Genomic DNA, 17,102 nt, shown 5'->3' on the forward strand with positions numbered 1-17,102 from the left:
GAATTTGAAATCACAAAATATTAAAGGAATGGAGGAACTCAACAGGTCAGGCAGCATCTTTGGAGGGAATTCTTATTTCAAAAATATATTTTATTCAGAATTAATAACTACAAAACAAAAACTGTACATTCAATAGTGTCATAGCTTCTCAGCCAGTCTGGTGGGGACTATTGTGTTGAAAGCTGAACTAAAATCAATGAACGGCATCCTCACATAGCCCCCCTTCTGGCTGTCCAGATGCGAGAGAGCGGTGTGCAGAAGCTGGGAGACCGCATCATCCGTGGATCTTTTCGGACGGTATGCGAACTGCAGTGGGCCCATATTGCGAGGGAGGAAGGCACAGATGTGGTTCTTGATCAGCCTCTTGAAGCATTTCATGATCATCGAGGTGAGGGCCATCCCTCAACATGTACTGCTAGTCTGGAATGGGCCAGTCGGCAACATTCCCTGATGGACATCTCCCTGCGCTAGGAGACCACCCTGTAAATCAAAGAGTCCTGTGTTACGGAATTGCTTGGATTGAACCATGATAGGCACCCTTGCATCCTTCTCCAGAGCCTCTGCACATCCACATTCCTTGAACAGGTGGGAAACCGTCTCCTCTTCATAGCATATACAAAAACAACTGTGCAACAACTCTTTCACGCATTCTCAGTGTTGAAACATTCAATAGTGTCATACTCAGTAGTGTTTGCAGCTAGCTTTAAACAAACCATCCTTGGCACTCTGGAGTGAGATCCCTTCCCTTGTTTGAGGATTGTCCCTACCGGACTCTTCCCCTCAATGTTCAGCAGGTCGTACCCCAGACTGTGGGCAGTGGAGGGAATGGACAGACGGCGTTTCGGGTTTGGATCCTCTACATTTCCTTGGTCATCGTTTGCTTCGATCTGTCGTTTTCAACGGTACCCTTCCATTTGTCACCCATTCCTTCTCTCCAGAGATGCTGCCTGTCCCGCTGTTTCTCCAGCATTTTGTGTCTATCTCCAGTGTAAACCAGCATCTGCGGTTCCTTCCTGCACATATTTTTCCCCGTAGGTTCACGATCACAATAATACTTTATTAGCCAAGAATGTTTTGCAACATACGAGGAACTACAGTCATAACAATAAAAAGTAACAGGCCACACACAAAATACATTTTAACATGAACATCCACCACAGTGACTCCTCCGCATTCCTCACTGTGATGGAAGGCGAAAAAAAAAAGTTCAATCTCTCCCTTCTTTGTCCTCCAGCGGTCTGGGGGCCGCGAACCTTCCGTTGACGGGACTTACTTGACTCCCGGAGCCGGCGGCGGGCATCCCTCGTCGGGCCTTGCTCCTTTGGCGTTGCGGGCTTTACTCCTCCCTTTCCGGCGTGTCGTGGCTTCCTTCTTCCCCAGACGGAGAGAGAGAGGGGCACACACACACACACACACACACACACACATACACAGACAGACAGAGAGAGGGGGGCAAAGGTGCGGCGGTTCTCCAGGGAACCCTATCCCTTTGGAAGTGGAGGTGGTCCGGAGGCCGGGAACCGGGCCTGGATTAGGCCCAAGCAAGGAGAGTGGAGCTCAGGCCAGGTTAGTGTCTCCGGAGATACATGACAGCCAGCGGCCTGGTAGCCCAGCCCGGCCCGGCCCGGCTGCTGCTGCCCTTCCGCAGTCAGCGGGCAACAGGCCGTTATCCGGGCTGGAGTTTAACTTCCCCAAATCCGACTCGGCTGGAGGCCGCTAGCTGCCGGGTGCCGGGCCTCGGCGGTGACCACTTTGCTTTGACCGTCGGTTCGGGCTGTTGCAAGCCCAGATGTGGCTGATCAACAAGGTGTTGTCTTGTTTGTTTTTGACCGCATCTGTCTTATTTGTTGCTTTGACCGCGAGAAGATGAACGTGTTATGATAGGTTCTGATACAGCAAACTGTTACTCCAGCATTTTGTGTAAAATTCCACTTTGTCGAAAAACGAAACTAATATGTTCTTGATTAGTTTTGAATTCCGTTCGAAATTCAGTCAGTGGTGTTTACTTCTTGATAAAACGTGAACAAGCTAATCGAAGAGGGGAGGAAATGTATAATTACGATTTTAACGTGATTACAATTTTAAAAACTTCCTGGAAATGGCAGTACTTTTATATCGGTTTTTATTTCCAAACCTTGTAGAGCTACGACAGATGAAGATGACTAGTGTCTAGCACCAGTGTGATCTGAAAATTCACTTGCTGCAACATCCGATCTCCTGCGGCATCATTTCGGTGAGTCAGATATTGTTTATATCTAGCGCTGTCTTGTACAAAGTGGGATGAGTGAGGTACTGCAGAAATATGAAGGTACATGGGATGTACTGCTATATGTCAGCATTTAAATTGGGATTCAGATTGGGACAAACCAGCACTCCTTTAAAACAAGGAGAAATAAAATAGTTTTCCCCCATTTATTTCCATTTATACAGCAACTAGACCAAGTGGACCCTTTGGGCCCGCTCCTTGTTGGGTTCCCATCGTGACTTGGGAAAATCGCGTAGGTTCTTTAAAATAACTGGCATTTTTTCTTTTAAAAAAATCTTATCTGGAATGTTTTTGCTTTATATGGTTACAATCCTCTCGGAGATACTCGAGACTGTGCCCTCATTCAACAGCAGCGTCAGCTCGACTGACGCAGTTGATTTGAGCGGGAAGGAACCGCTCCCCCCACATGGGACCCGGACCAATCGGGCGTCGAGTGGGAGGTTGGAGCCAATCGTTCGACCCGGTGTAGGGACCTGGGGAAATCGGGTGTCGAGCGGGAGGTTGTAGCCAATCAATGGACCCCACGTGGGGGTGAATGGCAGGAACAAATCAGGACGCGCCGGCAGCCAAACAGAGTGGGGAGTGCTGGCGCTCCCTCCACGTGGGACCCGGGCCAATCGGGCTTTGAGCGTGAGGTCGGAGCTGAACACAAAATGGCAACCCTCCACAACTGAACATGTGTCAGAGCTGAAGACAACATGGCAACCCTCCCCCAACTGCGCACGTGCCGGAGCTGAACACAAAATTGCAACCTTCCCCAAACTGCGCACGTGATGGAGATGAAGACAACATGGCAACCCTCCCTCCAACCGCGCACGTGCGGATCCGGCGGCCATCGTTTGACCCAAAGCTCTCCTGCATTGGTGTAGCACCCACCCCTCCCCGACTTTTCCCCTTCCCCCCCACACAACCCCCTTATCCCCTCTTATCCCCCCCCACACCCTCTCCATCCCCCACTCTATCCCCCCCTCTCCCCGCTCCATTTACCCACTCCATTGCCCACCCGCCACCCCCCCACACTCACACACTCCATCCTGTTACATATTTCTCATCTAACAAATCTGCTATCCCAGTAATCAATCTGGTAAAACTTAATTTTACATTGGTCTTTTCCTGGTGTTATTCAAACATTTCTTCCAGCATTTTGCAACCCAGATGCTTCATTTTCAGACATTTTGACATTAATAATAGTTTGTTTACCTGAAAAGGAGGGCCAGAAAATCAAGATTTTGGAGCATGTTCCAGTTCATTTGTTGATTCGGAATGTAAAACTGGTAATTATTTCAGAGACTGCAGAAGAGGTTTGCCAGAATGCTGCATGGATTAGGTGGCATTAGCGACAAGGACAGGTTGGGCTAACGAGTATTGTTTACTCTGGAATGACAGAGGTTGAGGGGAGACCTGTGGGAGGCATAGTTAAGGTAGACAGTCAGAGCCTTGCAGCACTCCACTCGCCACTGCCTGCCATTCTGAAAAAGACCTGTTTACTCCTACTCTTTGCTTCCTGTCCACCAACCAATTCTCTATCCATGTCAACACTCTACCCCCAATACCATGTGCTCTAATTTTGCTCACCAATCTCCCCTGCGGGATCTTATCAAAGGCTTTCTGGAAGTCTAGATCCACTACATCCACTGGCTCCCCTTCATCCAGTTTACTTGTCACATCCTCAAAAAATTTCAGAAGATTACTCAAGCATGATTTCCCTTTCATAAATCCATGCTGACTTGGACTTATCCTTTTACTGCTTTCCAAATGCGCCTTTATTACATCTTTAATAATTGACTCCAGCATCTTCCCCACCACTGATGTCAGGCTAACTGGTCTGTAATTCCCCGTTTTCTCTCTCTCGCTCCTGTCTTGAAAAGTGGGATAACATTAACTATCCTCCAATCCACACGAACTAATCCTGAATCTATTGAACATTGGAAAATGATCACCAATGCGTCCACTATTTCTAGAGCCACCTCCCTGAGTACCCTGGGATGCAGACCATCAGGCCCTGGGGATTTATCAACCTTCAGTCCCATCAGTCTACCCAATACTATTTCTCGCCTAATACAAATTTGTTTTAGTTCTTCTATCTCCCTAGATCCTCTGTCCTCTAGTACATCTGGGAGATTGTGTCTTCCTTAGTGAGGACAGATCCGAAGTACCTGTTCAACTCTTCTACCATTTCCTTGTTACCCATAATAATTTCAGCCGTATCTGCCGTCAAGGGACGCACATTTGTCTTTGCTAATCTTTTTTTCTTAACATATCTAAAGAAGCTTTTACTGTCCTTCTTTATATTCTTGGCCAGCTTCCCCTCGTACTTCATCTTTTCAGGCCATATTGCCCGTTTTGTTACCTTCTGTTGTCTTTTGAAAGTTTCCCAATCCTCTGGCTTCCCGCTACTCTTTGCTGTGTTATACATCTTTTCTTTTAGTTTTATTCCATCCCTAACTTCCCTTGTCAGTTGCAGTTGCCTCCAACTTCCCTTAGAATCTTTCTTCCGCTTTGGAATGAAATGATCCTGCATCTTCCGGATTATGCCCAGAAATTCCTGCCATTGCTGATCCACCGTCATTCCTGCTTGGATCCCTTTCCAGTCGACCTTGGCCAGCTCCTCTCTCATGCCTTCATAGTCCTCTTTGTTCAATTGCAACACTGACACTTCCGATTTAACCTTCTCCCTCTCAAATTGCAGATTAAAACTAATCATATTATGATCACTACCTCCAAGCGGCTCCTTTACCTCGAGTTCTCTTATCAAATCTGGTTCATTGGACAACACTAAATCCAGAATTGCCCTTTCTCTGGTAGGCTCCAGCGCAAGCTGCTCTAAGAATCCATCTCGGAGACACTCTACAAACTCTTTCTTGGGGCCCAGAACCAACATGATTTTCCCAGTCTACCTGCATATTGAAATCCCCCATCACCACAGTGGCATTACCTTTGTTACATGCCAGCTTTAACTCCCGCTGCAACTTACACCCTACATCCAGTCTACTATTTGGTTGTCTGTAGGCAACTCCAATTAGTGTCTTCTTACCTTTACAATTCCTCAACTCTATCCATAGTGACTCTACCTCATCAGTCCCTTTGTCACCCCTTGCAAAGGACTGAATTTCATCCCTCACCAACAGAGCTACCCCACCTCCTCTGCCTACCTGCCTGTCCTTTCTATAGGATGTATAACCCTGAATATTAAGTTCCCAGGCCCACCCTCCTGCTGCCACATCTCTAATCCACACAATGTCATATCTACCAATCTCTAACTAAGCCTCAAGCTCATCTACTTTACTTCTTATACTTTGCGCATTCATATACAATACTTTTAATTCCTTACTCATCTCACCTTTCACATTGATTCTTATTACACTTGGCCATATTCTCCTATCCCTTTGTGAGCGTTCTTTCCCGTTAATTCTGGGGTCATTAACTATCCCTTTGCTCTCTTTCCCTTTAACTCTATCCTTGACTAGCCCATTTGACTCCCCCCCCCTTATTTAGTTTAAAACCGCCCGTGGAGCAGTGGCAAACCTGCCTGCCAGAATGCTGGTGCCCCCCACCTGTTAAGATGTAATAATGAAGAAGATGTGCCACTGCCTTTGCTTTTGTGGAAGACATTCAACACGTTACTGGAAGTCTGATGAATCTCTGCAGGCGCACAATAGAAAGTATCCTCGTTGTGTCATGGCCTCGTACAGCAATTCCAATGTACGGAACACAAGAGGCTGCAGAGAGTGGTGGACTTGGCCCAGTCCATAATGGGTACTGCCCTCCCCACCACTGAAAGCATCTACATGAGGTGCTGCCTCAAGAAGGTGAAATCAATCATCAAGGAGTAAGCCCACTTCTCAATGCTATAATTGGGAAGGAGGTACAGAAGCCTAAAGTCTCTCACCACCAGGTTCTGGGTAGCTACTTTTCTCCAGTTATCAGTTTCTTGAACCAACCCACACAACCCCAATCTTGCTTATCAACTCTTTCACTGCTGTGGACTTCTAATTGCATTTTGCACTGGTGTCTTATTTCTTTTTACTGTCTTGCAGAATTTAAGTGTAATTTATGCATGACTTACGTATTGTGTGTTCGAGAATATGTACGAGAGGTACTGCATTTTCATTGTAGTTATACCTTACAGTACTTGTGCAATTGACAATAATGTAGACTGAACTTGACTTGACAGTACTTTGTGCCTGAAAATAGTGCACATGAATCTTCAGGACAAGTGTCTCACTAGTGAACCTAGCAAGAAGTATTTACCCAGAAGTTACCATGTCAACGTGGGTTGGAGGTAAAACTTAAAGTCAGTAGAAAGTTCTGACGCATTCAAATGAACACTGCAGCAGAGTACTGCCTACTTAACATATGTTGTATGACATTTTTTCAGACATACTTTTGCATAAGTACCCTGCAAATTAAAATTGCACTCTGGGCCATTGTTATCTTAAAACACAATCAAATGTGCCATGGAATATCAGATGCAAGAACTATTAATTATTACAACCAATGCATTTTGGTCTGTTGGTTAAGGACTGGCCAAGGTCCTGAAATTCAATTGCATGATTGCTTGCAAATAGCAGAACTCGTACCAAAAGGTCTAATTGACAAAAACCCTAGAAATTGAGAATCAGGAGAAGATGGGTTGACTGTCCCAAAAAAGTAGAGTTTGTTCTAATTTTCTCCCTCTTTAATTTATTTATAGTTATTCTTTACTGGTTTTTTTTTAAAGAATTTCAGCGCTTGATTATCATGACAATTAATTAAATTTCTAGAAGACATCTCTCTCTTTGCGGCCATTTTCTCTTTGGTGTTATGAACCTTAATAGTGTATCTTGTCCCCCTTGGTAATGCCGTCAATTAATTTGATTAAGCTAATTTGATAATTTCATTTTCTAATGCTCACTGATATGATACAATGCTAAATTACCACTATTAAGCACTCTAAACTCTTGTTACCAAGGACATTTTCCAGCACTGACATTTTCAAATTGGTTCTTTTCCGGTTTATAAAAATGAAGTAAGGAACCTGGAATAGCACCTCAAATTTTTAAATAGATCAAACTGAATGGAAGCAGCATTACTAAATATTCAGCGTCAAACAAGAATCCCCTTTTTTGTCTGCAAGTTAATTTTCCTGTGGGAATTCGTTTTGTGATGTTGGTTTAATTGTAACTAAATAACTTGAGACTTAATTCCCACTGTGATCTTTACGTCAATAAACACTGACAGCGGAGCTTGCATGCTGTTATTTAACGTTTTTGAATATTCTTTTTGTGCACATAGGACCCTGCAGTGATCTGAATGGACAGGAAAAAGGTCTCGACTCAATCCACTTGTCAGGATCATCCAGGGACATTGAAGGTTGTATTATTTATTTTATTCTGTAATTTGAACTGTTTAAAAAAAAAATTCTGCTTGTACCAACTTTATTACATTTTACTAATGAAGATGATGAATGTTTACACAATTTATTTCCTTTATATGGCAGTGGTCTACCATAATTCCAAGGCATAACAAAATATTTTTGATGGTGACAAGAATTAAATTATAGTTGATAATTGTTATGAACAGGATTAATATTTTTCCACAACATTTTTATTTTGGCAACACCCAATTGGGACAAGTTGATCTGGAGTTTCTGCTAGATTATGCTTGGGTAGTTTTTAGTGCAATCAACCCAACATACAAGATTAAGGAATTATAAAGAGTAGAATGCAGACAGTGTAAATTAAAAATCTACCGTATTTTACAGTAGTTCAGAAAATATTCTTTTAGAAATTAGCTTCACCCACATATTAAACAATTGGCTGTTTTACTTTTGGGCACTTTGATGTAATTCAAACTTCATCTTTTTGGGGAGGGGGCACACAGATTTAAGGGGATTTAAAAAAAAAATTGCCTTTCATTGAAACCCTGGTTCTGCATGGCAGTTTGAAGTCAATTAAGATTAGGTTATTCCTGGTGTACTGATTAAATTTCTACTTTTGTGATAAATGTTTTTCCATATAGACAATAGACAATAGACAATAGGTGCAGGAGTAGGCCATTCAGCCCTTCGAGCCAGCACCGCCATTCAATGCGATCATGGCTGATCACTCTCAATCAGTACCCCGTTCCTGCCTTCTCCCCATACCCCCTCACTCCGCTATCCTTAAGAGCTCTATCCAGCTCTATCTTGAAAGCATCCAACGAACTGGCCTCCACTGCCTTCTGAGGCAGAGAATTCCACACCTTCACCACTCTCTAACTGAAAATGTTCTTCCTCATCTCCGTTCTAAATGGCCTACCCCTTATTCTTAAACTGTGGCCCCTTGTTCTGGACTCCCCCAACATTGGGAACATGTTTCCTGCCTCTAATGTGTCCAATCCCCTAATTATCTTATACGTTTCAATAAGATCCCCCCTCATCCTTCTAAATTCCAGTGTATACAAGCCTAATTGCTCCAGCCTTTCAACATACGACAGTCCCGCCATTCCGGGAATCAACCTAGTGAACCTACGCTGCACGCCCTCAATAGCAAGAATATCCTTCCTCAAATTTGGAGACCAAAAGTGCACACAGTACTCCAGGTGCAGTCTCACCAGGGCCCGGTACAACTGTAGAAGGACCTCTTTGCTCCTATACTCAACTCCTCTTGTTACGAAGGCCAACATTCCATTGGCTTTCTTCACTGCCTGCTGTACCTGCATGCTTCCTTTCAGTGACTGATGCACTAGGACACCCAGATCTCGTTGAACATCCCCTCTTCCTAACTTAACACCATTCAGATAATAATCTGCCTTTCTATTCTTACTTCCAAAGTGAATAACCTCACACTTATCTACATTAAACTGCATCTGCCATGTATCCGCCCACTCACACAACCTGTCCAAGTCACCCTACAGCCTTATTGCATCTTCCTCACAATTCACACTACCCCCCAGCTTAGTATCATCTGCAAATTTGCTAATGGTACTTTTAATCCCTTCATCTAAGTCATTAATGTACATCGTAAATAGCTGGGGTCCCAGCACCGAACCTTGCGGTGTAAAAGAAAATTGTATCATTTTTCCAAATAATAACTTAGGATTCAGGGAGGGAGAGACAAAACGGGGAATTATAGACCAGTTAGCCTAACATCGGTAGTGGGGAAAATGCTAGAGTCAGTTATTAAAGATGTGATAGCATTACATTTGGAAAGTGGTGAAATCATCGGACAAAGTCAGCATGGATTTACCAAAGGCAAATCATGTCTGACGAATCTTATAGAATTTTTCAAGGATGTAACTAGTAGAGTGGATAAGGGAGAACCAGTCGATGTGTTATATCTGGACTTTCAGAAGGCCTTCGACAAGGTCCCACATAGGAGATTGGTGTACAAACTTAAAGCACACGGTATTGAGGGTTCAGTGTTGAGGTGGATAGAAAATTGGTTGGCGGACAGGAAGCAAAGAGTAGGAATAAACGGGTCCTTTTCGGAATGGCAGGCAGTGACTAGTGGGGTACCGCAAGGCTCAGTGCTGGGACCCCAGTTATTTACAGTGTATATTAATGATTTGGACGAGGGAATTGAATGCAACATCTCTAAGTTTGCGGATGACACGAAGCTGGGTGGCAGTGTTAGCTGCGAGGAGGATGCTAGGAGGCTGCAGAGTGACTTGGATAGATTAGGCGAGTGGGAAAATGCAAGGCAGATGCAATATAATGTGGATAAATGTGAGGTTATCCACTTTGGCGGCAAGAACAGGAAAGCAGAGTATTACCTGAATGGTGACCGATTGGGAGAAGGGGAGATGCAATGTGACCTGGGTGTCATGGTGCACCAGTCATTGAAAGCAAGCATGCAGGTGCAGCAGGCAGTGAAGAAAGCGAATGGTATGTTGGCATTCATAGCAAGAGGATTTGAGTTTAGGAGCAGGGAGGTTCTGCTGCAGTTGTACAGGGCCTTGGCGAGACCGCACCTGGAGTATTGTGTGCAGTTTTGGTCTCCTAACCTGAGGAAAGACGTTCTTGCCTTAGAGGGAGTACAGAGAAGGTTCACCAGATTGATCCCTGGGATGGCGGGACTTACATATGAGGAAAGACTGGATAGACTGGGCTTGTACTCGCTGGAATTTAGAAGACTGAGGGGGGATCTTATAGAAACATATAAAATACTTAAGGAGTTGGAGAGGCTAGATGCGGGAAGATTGTTCCCGATCTTGGGGGAGTCCAGAACCAGGGGTCACAGCTTAAGGATAAGGGGGAAGTCTTTTAGGACCGAGATGAGAAAACATTTCTTCACACAGAGAGTGGTGAGTCTGTGGAATTCTCTGCCACAGAAGGTAGTTGAGGCCAGTTCATTGGCTATATTTAAGAGGGAGTTAGATGTGGCCCTTTTTGCTAAAGTGATCAGGGGGTATGGAGAGAAGGCAGGTACAGGCTACTGAGCTGAATGATCAGCCATGATCATATTGAATGGCGGTGCAGGCTCGAAGGGCCGAATGGCCTACTCCTGCACCTATTTTCTATGTTTCTATGTTTCTATGATTCATTGCAATCTCTGATGAGTGTTGCATTAAAAAATAAGTGTTATGAATTTTGTTGAACATGCATTTTCATTGTGTATTAGATTTAAAAAAAATGTGTTTTACAGTATCTTGACAGCTGCATTATGAGAATAAAAGAGTTCTGTTCTGCTTGCTCCTCAACCACATTGAATGGGCAAGTGCTGAGAACATGCCAGTGTTTACCAAAGATAATAGAGCAGAGCAAGATAGACCACTCGACCCTAAAAACCGTAGTATGTCATGGCGCCATTTTAGTAGGCAGAAACTTGCAGAAATATTTTTAAAGAAAAATAATAAAAATCTGGGAATTGATAGATGAGAGATATTCTGCATTTTTATGGTATCATCACACATACTGTTCCCCCAAAACACTGATTACACTGCAAGAGGCATAACAGACGGCGGGGTTTGCTTACTAAAATGGCGGATGTTATGCTCCTTTGCATGCTACACATCAGTATAGGCGATTTCAACGGAGTGGTCCATCTTGCTTCTCTAGTATCTTTGGTGTTTACTGAGAAGTAATAGGAAAAGTTGGTGGAGAACAAATCCGCCTGTTGTTTCTTTATGAATTATGCAGCTAGATGCACTGGTATTAGGAGGCCTGGGAACAAAGAATGAAAAATATCCAAAGGATAAAGGATGTTAGTTATGTGATTGGTGGGAAGGGGAAATTGTTTTATTTTATTTGGTTCAATATGAATTAGTTGGAGTGACATCTTGGTTACTATACCAGGTAAGAGAATGGAACATGTCTGTAATGTATATATTGCATTGTTATAAGCCTTGTACAGCATGTTTGCTGATGATATCCTGTTACGTTCTTCATAAAAATTGTTTCTACTTAAGAAAACTGGTCTTCATCACTTAATACACTTATTTTTAAGGAACAAAGATTTTCTTGAATTACATTTGTGTTTAATATCCCAAGGCACTAATAGATAAACATGGAATATATTCATTGAATCACACCCTTTTAACATGAAGAATACAATAAATACCAGGAGTAGGCTACCAATACCTTCTCGCCTGTTCTACCAATCATCAAGATTGTGGCTGATCTTACACTTTTCCTACCTATTGCCGTTTAAAATCCAGAAACCTATCATGTTCTGTTTTGACTGAACTCGATAATTAAGCCTCAAAAGCCCTCCATGGCGGAGAAATTCAAAGTTCGCCATGTTCTCATGGAAAAAATTCTCGCCTAATTCGTTGAAAGCTTTTCAAGCATATAGGAACTGACTTCTGATTCTAAATTGTTCAGCCAGGGGAATTCTTCAGCCTGTCAAGGCCTGTAAGAATTTTGTCATAGTGTTATGATTTAAAGAGCATATGCTATTCAAACTGTAAATTTGTCCATGGTGGGTTGAACTCTATTTTTGTGTGTGATAGACTCCAGAGATGATAATTAGCTGTGGTGCTTGTCTCAATCGAGTCCTTGAGATGCTGATGCCATAAATCCTTTTAAAACTGTCCCAATGGGATGCATGCAGGTACCTATGATAATTGCTGCTTTGAGACGAAGAAAAATATTCAATTTTTCTCTTTCTTTTTTCTTCTGAAATATTTTGCATTCTTTCAAAAACATTTTTCGATTTTTATTTTATGGCACAATATTTTCTACGTGTTCTTGCCATAGAGAATACGGCCAATGTGTTTGCAATTAAAATCTAATATCTTTCAAATGTCACTATTTGCGTATTTGCAAAAGATTCAAGTAATAGATTTTTCTTGGCAAGACAGCCAATATCATAATGTTATGGTACTTGGCTAGAGAGTTTGATAATCCATTGAGAAATCTCTTAATGACACTTGGGATCTGTTAAGTAAATAATATGGAATAAAAATACCAAATATCAGTAACATTAACTTTTAAGGTAATAAGTTGGCATAAATCCTATCTTGGGGTCTCAAAGATTTAAACAGAAGGAAATCTGTGGTTGATGCCTGATTAGGTTATGATGTGACACCGGACCCAAATCAATGCATCCGTGTCCTAATTGCCCTCTGATATGGCCTTTTATCATAACACTATGACATATAATAAAAGTCAAACATGGCTGCCCATCCTTCAACCAAGACATTGGTTTTGGACACAAAGGGGCAACCAGTTCACTTCAAAAATATTGGAAGTAGCGTTAGACAGCAAAAGACCTTTAGACATCTCACAAGCAGCAAATAAAAATTGAGAAATTTCACTCAGCATTCTTGAATATTCCATAATGCTCTTTCCCACTGGCAGCACAGATCCACTAGAGGGGTAGCACAGTGATGCACTTGGGAAGAAAAGCCTTGAGAATTCACAGCATTGACGTTGGATTCTGTGGTCAGAGTTGCTGAGTAACTGCAGTGCATTTTCTGGATGCCACACATCAAAGCCACTGAGCTGGTGATGGAAGGAATTAATGTTTTGGGTAGTTGTGAGGTGTCATTCAAGTGGGCTGCATTGTCCTGCATACTGAATTTACTTGAGAGTTATTGGAGCTGTGGTTAATCAGGCCAGTGGAGAGTATTCCATTACACCTTTAAGCCTTGGCAATTTAAGTGGTTGTCGAGAAACTCGGGTCGCTTTAGAACATTTAATCTGTTATCCTAATCCAAGATCCTATAGTTTCAGGCATTTCTGCAAAGGAGAAAGGTTTCCTATTGTTAACCTACCACCCCCCCCCACCATACATCGCCTCCACCTCCGTCTTCATCCGACACCAACCCCCACACTTGCCATTCCCCCTGACCTCCCCCTTTCAGATACTGAACTGTCTGGCCTCAGCAGAGGCCTCACCTTTGTTCCCCTCCGCCCCCACATCAACGAGTTCCGGGTCCGCCACGATGTGCATCTCTTCTTCCGTCGCCTCTGCCTCCGAGCCTTTTTCCATGGGAAGGAGTCCTCACCACCCAGTGATAACCCCTTCTCCCCCTCCAGAGGATCCCCTCCTCTTGGACTCCCCCGGTTGGCCAACTACCCTCACTAGAACTTTTCATTTCCAACTGCCAGCGTGATATTAACTGCCTCAAATTCTCCACTCCCATGACTCACTCTAATCTCTCCCCTCCTGAATTTACAGCCCTCCACTCACTCTGCCACAACCCCGACTTAGTCTTCACACCCGCTGACAAGGGAGGTGCTGTGGTATGGCATGCTGACCTCTACCGGACCGAAGCCAGACGGCAATTCTCAGACACCTCCTTCTACTTATCCTTGGACCATGACCCCACTGACGAGCACCAGACCTTAATCACCAACACTATCACTAATCTCACCAATTCCGGCGCTCTGGCCTTTAATGCCTCCGACCTTATCGTTCCCTAGCCCCGCATGGGCCGAATTTACCTTCTCCCTAAAATCCATAAACATAACTGTCCTGGCAGACCCATTGTTTCTACTTGTTCACGTCCCACCAAACTAATTTTCACCTACCTCGACTCCATCCTATATCCCCTGGTCAAATCCCTCCCCACCTATGTCCAAGACACCTCACATGCTCCTCGCCTCCTCAATAACTTCCGGTTTCCAGGCCCCCACTCCCTCAACTTTATCATGGATGTCCAGTATATCATGATGTCCAGTCACTCTACACCAGTGGTGTCCAAACCTTTTTCAAAGAGGGCCAAATTTGATAATGTGGAAATACCCAAGGGCCAATGACCCCCCCCCCCCCCCCCCCCCCCCCCGGACCTTTAATTAATGCGCTCCCCCCCGGGACCTTTAACAAATGCGCCCCCCCCCCCCCCCCCGGACCTTTAATTAATGCGCTCCCCCCCGGGACCTTTAACAAATGCGCCCCCCCCCCCCCCCCGGACCTTTAACTAATGCGCTCCCCCCCCCCCGGACCTTTAACTAATGCGCTCCCTCCCCCCCCCCGGACCTTTAACTAATGCGCTCCCCCTCCCCCCCCCCTGGATCTTTAACTAATGCGCTCCCCCCCCCCCCCCCGGACCTCGCGTCTGACAATCCGCAGATCGGGCAGCGCTGACCGCCGGGAGGTATAGTCGCCGTCGCCTCTCCCGCTCGGGGCGGGGGGGGGGGAGGTCGGGCAGCGCTGACCGCCGGGAGGTGTAGTCGCCCTCTCCTCTCCCCCTCCCCCTATCTTCATTCTGTTAGACAGTGCTGGCGGGCCATAAATAATACATTTTAAGATGGAAGCTGCGGGCCGTATAAAATCTGACCTCGGGCCGCGATTGGCCCCCGGGCCGGACTTTGAACATGTCTGCTCTACACCTACATCCCCCACAAGGATGGTTTTGAAGCCCTCAGTTTCTTCCTCGACCGTAGAACCAGCCAATCTCCATCTACTAACACTCTGCTCCGCCTAGAAGAGCTGGTTCGTACCCATAACATCTTCTCCTTTGACTCCTCCAAACCCGAGGTGTAGCTATGGGCACTCGCATGGGGCCTAACTATGCCTGCCTCTTTGTCCGGCATGTCAAACAATCCCTGTTCCAGACGTACACCGGCCCCATCCCCGAACTCTACCTCCGCTACATTGACGACTACATTGGTGCTACCTCCTGTACCCATGCACTGACCATACATTTCACCACTAATTTCTATCCTGCTCTTAAATATACTTGGACCATCTCCGACATCTCCCTACCGTTTCTGGATCTCACCATCTCCATCACGGGAGACAGACTAGTGACTGACATCTACTACAAACCCACTGACTCGCACAGCTATCTGGACTACACCACTTCCCACCCTGTCTCCTGCAAAAACTCTATCCCCTACTCCCAATTCCTCCGTCTACGCTGCATCTGCGCCCAGGATGAGGTGTTTCACGCTAGGGCATCAGAGTTGTCCTCATTCTTTAGGAAACGGGGCTTCCCCTCTTCCATTATAGTTGAGGCTCTCACTAGGGGCTCCTCTATATCCCGCAGCTCTGCTCTTGCTCTTGCTCCCCCTCCCCCCATTCGTAACAAGGACAGAATCCCCCTTGTCCTCATCTTCCACCCCATCAGTCAGCGTATCCTCCAAATTATCCTCCAACATTTCAGTCACCGCCAACAGGACCTCACTACTGGCCACATCTTTCCACCTCCTCCCTTTTCTGCGTTCCGCAGAGACCCGTTCCCTCCATACCCCCTGGTCCACTCGTCCCTTCCTACCCAAACCACTCCGTCCCCAGGCACTTTCCCCTACAACCGCAGGAGATGCAACACCTGTCCCTTTACTTCCCCCCTCGACTCCATCCATGACCCAAACAGTCTTTCCAGGTGAGACAGAGGTTCACCTGCACCTCCTCCAACCTCATCTATTGTATCCACTGTTCCAGATGTCAACTTCTCTACATCCGCGAGCTCAAACGCAGGCTCAGCGAACGTTTCACTCAACGTCTTCGCTCAGTCCGCCTTAACCAACCTGATCTCCTGAGCAACCTGAGCACTTCAATTCACCTTCCCATTCCCAGTCTGACCTTTCTGTCATGGGCCTCCTCCAGTGTCATAGTGAGTCCCACGGGAAATTGGGGGAACAGCACCTCATATTTCGCCTGGGCAGCTTACAGCCCAGTGGTATGAACATTGACTTCTCTAACTTTAGATAGTTCCTCTGTCCCTCTCTCCTCCTTCCCAGTTCTCCCACTGTCTTCCTGTCTCCACCTATATGCTTTCTTTGTCCCTCCCCCATGACATCAGTCTGAAAAAGGGTCTCGACCCGAAACGTCACCCATTCCTCCTCTCCAAGATGCTTCCTGACCTGCTGAGATACTCCAGCATTTCGTGATACCAAAGTTTCCTATCCTATCCTCTACTCTTAATTTTGTATACCTCAGCCAGGAGTCCTTCAGCCTCTGCCATGCACGGGAAAGCAAATCCATTTTACTCAGTGTCTCCACATAACTGAAATGCTCCTTCGCTGGCAACATTATGGTGAATCTCCTGTACAAACTCCAGTACATTAATCCATCTGAAATTGGGGCAATCAGGACTGCGTTCCTTACTCCAGCTGTGGCTTGACAATGTTTTATACTATCCACTGGCTTAAATACCTTTTAATGTATCAATGCTGCTGCTTGCAGGGATTGTTGGACATGTATCCCTCTTTTCCTTGATATTTCCCAGGGTCTACCATTCATTGTCCTATCCTTATTAGGTCGTTCCCCCCCACCCCTCCCTCCCAATGCATCACTATTATCTTGATTAAGTCCTATCTGCCGTTGCTGTTCCATGTTTCCAACCGATCAATATCATCCTTGATTTAAGAGTTCAATACTATCAACAATTCCATCAATGTTAATGTTGGTTGCTAACTTGCTAATCATATCTCCTACCTTCATGTCTAAATTATTAATGTATGTATCAAACAAAAAGGGCCCTG

At 45.0% G+C, this 17,102-nt stretch overlaps 1 protein-coding gene across 5 annotated transcripts in view; it reads left to right on the top strand.

Moving 5' to 3' along the window:
* The first annotated feature begins 1,370 nt into the window (after positions 1–1,370).
* The window catches only part of LOC144598927 (sentrin-specific protease 7), a 69,958-nt gene continuing 54,226 nt past the window's right edge, over positions 1,371–17,102 (top strand). For all 5 annotated transcript variants that reach the window (XM_078409515.1, XM_078409519.1, XM_078409518.1 and 2 more), the window contains exons 1-3: positions 1,371–1,566; positions 2,142–2,233; positions 7,541–7,618. In XM_078409515.1, coding sequence (XP_078265641.1) covers positions 7,559–7,618 — 60 coding nt within the window. In that variant the 5' untranslated portion in view covers positions 1,371–1,566; positions 2,142–2,233; positions 7,541–7,558. The remainder of the gene's footprint in view (positions 1,567–2,141; positions 2,234–7,540; positions 7,619–17,102) is intronic.

The sequence above is a fragment of the Rhinoraja longicauda genome, chromosome 12 (genome assembly GCF_053455715.1).
Source record: "Rhinoraja longicauda isolate Sanriku21f chromosome 12, sRhiLon1.1, whole genome shotgun sequence".
Taxonomy (NCBI): Eukaryota; Metazoa; Chordata; class Chondrichthyes; order Rajiformes; family Arhynchobatidae; genus Rhinoraja; species Rhinoraja longicauda.